This window comes from Penicillium canariense (assembly GCF_028826845.1).
Source record: "Penicillium canariense strain IBT 26290 chromosome Unknown utg000002l_segment0_segment0, whole genome shotgun sequence".
NCBI lineage: Eukaryota > Fungi > Ascomycota > Eurotiomycetes > Eurotiales > Aspergillaceae > Penicillium > Penicillium canariense.
In genome coordinates, this window is record NW_026622729.1 from 1,637,217 (window position 1) to 1,643,059 (window position 5,843).

A 5,843-nucleotide genomic window follows, 5' to 3' on the forward strand; every position below is an offset into this window, starting at 1 on the left:
ATTGCTACTCCTCCCTTCAATTCTGCATCCCTCGCTTCGCGCAGTCAACCTTCGACGCACCGGTGACGGGGCAACCCTCCACAACCGCTGGTAATCCAATACATTGTCTGGCGCTGGCCCAATAGCGGCTCCCGGCTGCGCACTTCCGTCAATTAATTTTCCGATGCCGGTGGGGGAACCACTCCCATCGGCTTGATTTGCGCCACTCTCATTTCTCAGTGCGTAGGCGTATCCGCACGCTGCTCAACGGGGTGATTTTCGCTGCATCAAGCATGCGCAAGAGTCGGCTATGGATGCAGGTATGAAGGACAGGAAAACTCAAAGGCGCAGCTCGGCCGCCCCGGCCGCGCCCTCCGGCCAGTCGAAACACTCGCACGAACCACTATATCATACCGACACTGCGCCCTCGGCCCGCAGCGTTTCGTCGAAGCGTCGTCCAAGCCGTATGTTGGCTGTCCCCTCCTATCTGCACTTCATCAGCCTACAACTCACAACCCGATGGAACTGACTGTAACTCATCTGTGACAGAAGATCCCGATTGTTCCTCCGATCGCCCACAACACCCATCCCTTTCTCGTGTGAAGGGCAGAAGCAATATGTATACCCCGCCACGCTTGACAAGCGAGGTTTCATGGCTGAGGGATGAATCGCCGGTCCATGTTGGGACGAGAACGCCTCCTCGGCAGTGCAGTATGTCTTCTTTGCCGGCCCTACGGCCTGGATGTGAATTGGACAGGACTAATGCTCGATGATTCTCCAGAAACACCGGATAATGGCACCCCTACGCTCGTGAATCCTGCCTCTACACTCCTGCAAGACCTCCTCAAAGAACAGCGAGCTCACCGAATTTCACGAGGAGCTTTACCGGAGGACTGGGATGACAGTGGCCCACGAACACCCGAAGGATCACGATTGCAGGACGACACGGCCTCGGAGAAAGCACGCAAAGTTAACGATGCGTTCGCCGCCGGGCAGCGGCAACCGAAGGAGATGGGCATGCGAGAGATGGATCAGGTGGGTCTCCCTCGGTAGAACCAAGATTTGGGCGCAGAACTGACCCCTCCGTGCTAGTACGTTTCAAAAATGAACAAATTGAATTTCGACCTCAAGCTCGAAATTCACCACCGCGCGGAGCAGATGCAGCAGCTCCGGGAGAAGGTGCAGCGCATGGAGGAGATGGAGAAAGAGCTGCGGCGCATGCATAAATTGGAAGAAGAGGTCGTGGAGCTGCGGGTCACGGAAAAGCACAACCAGCGTCTACGCGAGTCGAATGAGCTGTTGCGCCAGGAGCTGGATAAGCGGAATGTGGCCGTCACCGAGGCTGTTCAGCTTATTTGCCAGCTTGAGGCTAAGATTGATGAGCTCGAGTTGGGTGGACGGACGTCACAGATGTCCGTGAGCCGACCGGTGCTCGATGAGCCCAACGCAACGACACCTAAACGCCAAACTGCCATTGAAATCCCTGAAAGGACCTCGTCCAAGCGCAACTTGGCCACAATGTCGTCTCATACACTCCAGCCGCAGTCTTCTGAACTGCGTCAGCTCAGCAAGGCACCATCGTTCTTGCGCGCTGACAACCGGAGCACAGCGACTCTGCGCAGTCTGTATGCCCCGGAGAACAATACGTCCCACTCGGCCCTGAGTGCCCTGACCAAATCACAAAGCTTCAATACCATCGACGACGTGCCAGAGTCGCCCCGACTCAGTGTCCTGAGCGAGTGCAGTGAGCTAAATCCACTCGATACCCCGACACGCTGGAATGAATTCGACAAGCTGGATATTCCAGTTCGTCGGACTCCATCCACTACAGGCAGCTTGCATAGCTACATGTCTCCAATCGAGCACGAAGAGAGCAAGGAAGACCAGATCGACCGCTGGATGCAGTCGCGGCCGGACATGTCCGAGACCATTGTCAGAAGGCGGCAAACCCGGGCCATGTCTGATGCGTCGAAGACTGTAAGCTCGCCGTTTGGAAGCGGCTTATACCAGGACAAACCTCGTGGTCGTCCGCGCTTAGACGCCTCACTTTTCGGGGGCGCAAGGCTGCCTCCGACCCCTGACACAATGAGCACGGCTCGCGCACCGGTCAACAACGGTTCCGACGGCAGCATTGCAGCTCAGAAAAGCCCCAAGCCAGACCGAGACCAGTGGTTGGCTGGGAGACCCCTTGAACGTCATCGTTCTGCAGATGAGCTCACAGTTAGACACAGCTTTAATAGCAGCTTCAACGGCAGCTTCAACGGCAGCGAAAGCATGCAGGCGAATTGGAGCGACACGCCTCGTCTTGGAACAACAAATGACGATTCACCCACTTTCTTCCCCTTCAACACTGTTGCTAACAAGGCGAGTGCGCTGCTTGGTCCGGGCAGTCCGAACAATCCATCCGTCCAGTCCTTTGGCGACGTCTTCCATCAAAATAGCAACGAAGCCGTACCCCGAACAGTCAAGCAACATAAAACCCCTACCAAGGCTCGCCCGATGGTTGTCGCTCCTGAACTGGAGCGATTTGATGAATGGGAGTCCCCCTCGCCTCCTCTGACACCAAACGACTGGGTTGCAGCTGCGAAGCGAGGCCCTCGCTCTCGCAAAGAGCGTAAACCCCCACGCACCATTGGCAAGGCAGCCTTCCATGACGACCACAGCATCGCCTCTATTCCGACAGAACCCGATGGACCTGAAATCCCAACCCTGGACATGACTACGCTCGACATCCTCGAACAATCAATGGTCGAGATCCCCATCGCAGACGGCACCCAGCCCCAGCCTGTACCTGCACCTGAAGCCCGGCGTCGCATCAGCTTCCTACCCACCTTCTTACGATCCAACAACACTAAACGCCTCCAATCCTCCCCAGTCATCAATGACTTCGCCGCCGATGACGACGACGAAGAAGAGGGTGCCCCTTCACCCGTCATCCCAAAGAGCAGGACTCCAGGCAAACCTCGCCGCCCCTTGTCCCAAACCATCACTAGCTCCGCAGACGTTTACTCCTCCAGCCTGCCCACAGCAAATGACCTCGATGCTCCCTTAGACCATAAACCACTGCACCAATCCCTCATGGAAGCTCGGGAGAACCATGCTCCTCCAAATTTCTCAGCCACCATCTCCGGCCGCCCCTCCACATCCCACAGCATGGAGAACCACAAGCGCCGCAGCTCGCTGGGTATCTTCGGGTGGATGAAGGGCGTGAGCGGTAAGCGTTCGGAGCCTGCGAGCCCCACGCTGGCTGAGAAAACCGTCAACAAGGAGAACCGCGCGCCATCGCGGCTTGTGCAGGATGGTTTCCCGCGAGCGGAGACGCCAGATTCGTTTGATGCGCCGATCGTGCGTCCGCGCTCGGAGATGACGATGCACTCGGATGATCAGGCCCGGAAGCCGCGGTATATGGGACGGCGATCGCGAAGAGGCTGACGTGCTCACTGACTGGTTGCCGGAGCTGTTTCATAGTCTCCGTGACTTGGGACCCCCGAAACAAACTGTACCTATATGATACCCTCTTCACGCCTGTATACTACTCGCCCTATGCGGGCGGGTTACTGATTCGAATGTTTCCAACTATACGTCGCTCTTTACTCGCGTCCAAGCCTCGGCTATGATGCTTTGATACACTCCTTTCCTTTGTTACGCTGATATGCGGCCGGGCTTATGAGTTTGGACTACGATTGAGAGTCGCCCTGCGGGTTCAGGGAGGGAACTATGCGTTCTGTATTGATTACTTCAAAAAAGCGATTGTTCACTCGGATGATTATTTAACGTTTTGGATGACCGAGAGAGTTTTAGCTTTCTAAATTTGCACCCTGCTTTTTGCTCCCGGTTGAATGAATTCCCCTTCGCATTGAATCAAGGCTCTAAAAGACCACGAGACCACGCCTGGGGTCTCTTTCTCATGCCTCCGTTTCGTGGGCTTGTAATACTTTTGCTTCCTGGTCCCACCCTCATCCAATCCCATTAACTCCACAGTTTAACCAGTCAAACGCCGCGTCGCAAAAGAGGCCGAAAAACAAACATAGATATCATACACGTGGTCCCACACCAAAAAGCAAAGAGTAAGACGGGCTAATACCAATCATGTCCATCTTCCCCAAGCTTCTTCTTGTTTGGATTCATCGAAATAACCCGCTGCCCAGGCAAGGTGTCTGCCGTAAACGCCGCCTCAAAGATACTTGCGATGCCACGCTTCGCATAGTGCGCAAATGAGTCATAATCATCGCGCTTCCCATTGATGGCTCCCCACTCCAGCCCACCCGGTGTCGTCCCATCGCCCAGATCTGTCCAGCGGGTCACCACAATCGTCTGCCTGAACACAATCTCACGTGGGCTGCTCTTGTCCTCGGAGATCTTGACCTCGATCAAGTATTCGGACGGACACTCGGGGCAGCGCCGCATGGGCCGACAGAAGCCGCACAGCAACGTCAGCGCGTGGGGATCAAATTGCCGGCCCTGCAACCGGTCCTTGACCTTGTGCTCGAGGCCTTGCAGCCCGCCCGTGTCCCGCGGTTTCGGAATGTGTTCGAGCGCGCATTTGCAGGCGGGCATGAGCTCGCCGTCACGCCAGTGTGCGCACGCCGAGAAGTAGGGACAGTAGTCTTCGCGCGAGTAGAGGAGAAGTCGCTGCGCTGAGGGAACTAGGCCTGGCTCCGCGAAGGTCTGGCTTTTGACGCGCATGAGCAGCCGGCCTTCGTAGATAAGGAAGCGCGAGCTGAAGGACCAGCCGTCGCGTTGCCAGCGGCGGCCGAGGTCTTCGGCTTGTATGCCATATTCACGGCCGAAGCGGTGCGCGCGCATTGTGAGCTGCACGAAGGAGAAGTGCATAATGCGCCCGTGGGTGATGCGGTTCTTCGGTGGTGGGTTGAGGGAGTTCTGCGCGTTCGGGCAGTTGTAGAGCAGGTTGATGACGTGGGCCGGTCTGATGCGCTCTTGGCCTTCTTGCGTTCGCCGATGGTATCGTCCACATGGAAAACATAGGAGGTGGTGGGGTAATGACCGATCAAGCCCGACGAGAAAGTCAATCTTGTAATTATAGTTTTCCGGCCGTTCCAGAAGCATGAACGGCTGTGTGCCCAGGCGACGATACAACGTGATACTGGCAAACGCCAGGCTTGCCGCGTCGGTCGGGTTCAAGAATCCAGCAATGTAATTCCACATCTCCGGCGACAACTTCGCAATGTCCTCTTCGCCCGGCTTTCGATACGCGTTGTCAATCTCCGCCGGTCCATATGTATCATCCGGCTCCAGCAACCCCAGCGAGTGTATCATAGTCGTAAAGTCGCGGTACTCTCCCAATTGCGAGTCGAGATGCGCATGTGCCTGCTCGTACTTGAGCCGGTGGGCCTGCAACGGTGCCAAGGCGGGCATTGGTGGCGGCGGCTCGTCGGCGCTGGATCGTGAGGCCAGCCGTAGATCCGTCGTCGAGCGGTTGGCCTTGCGCAGGGTTTGGCGCGATTTCTTGGACCGCAAGGCACTTGATAAGAAGGCTCGGAAGCCCGGCTTCGGGCCAGGGCTCTCTGCGGACATGGTGGGTGGTGAGATCGGACTGTGGTCGAAGAGCGAGGTGTTTTCGAGGACGAGGTTTACATTGAGGCTCCGGCCCCCGGCCGTTGCCAAGCGGACCCTTGGTGACGCGCTCACATTGGTCGACGGCCCGCCACGGACCGGTGAGCCACAATGTGTGGCGGGACCGTGGCGTTTTATACATTGGGATCGGTGTAGATCAGCTTTGGTAGGAGGGATGTAGGTTTATACAGTCTATGTAATGAATAATACAATACAAATCCAAGCCAGCCAGCCAAGAACGATCATCCCGCACGTCACTCTAAGCCCTCACCGGGGCAAATATCTCCTTG

At 56.6% G+C, this 5,843-nt stretch overlaps 2 protein-coding genes across 2 annotated transcripts; one reads left to right on the top strand and one right to left on the bottom strand.

The window, feature by feature from the left end:
- Positions 1–289: 289 nt before the first annotated feature.
- On the top strand, positions 290–3,411 carry N7482_003797 (uncharacterized protein; the record flags this gene model as incomplete). The annotated part of the gene is made up of 4 exons (XM_056685922.1): positions 290–443; positions 529–690; positions 761–1,014; positions 1,072–3,411. The coding sequence occupies 4 exons, from the start codon at positions 290–292 to the stop codon at positions 3,409–3,411; spliced, it is 2,910 nt and encodes a 969-aa protein (XP_056544664.1).
- A 645-nt stretch (positions 3,412–4,056) lies between these two features.
- Positions 4,057–5,514, bottom strand: N7482_003798 (uncharacterized protein; the record flags this gene model as incomplete). Its single annotated transcript, XM_056685923.1, has 1 exon — positions 4,057–5,514. One exon carries the CDS (start codon positions 5,512–5,514, stop codon positions 4,057–4,059), a length of 1,458 nt encoding a protein of 485 aa, XP_056544665.1.
- Positions 5,515–5,843: the final 329 nt, after the last annotated feature.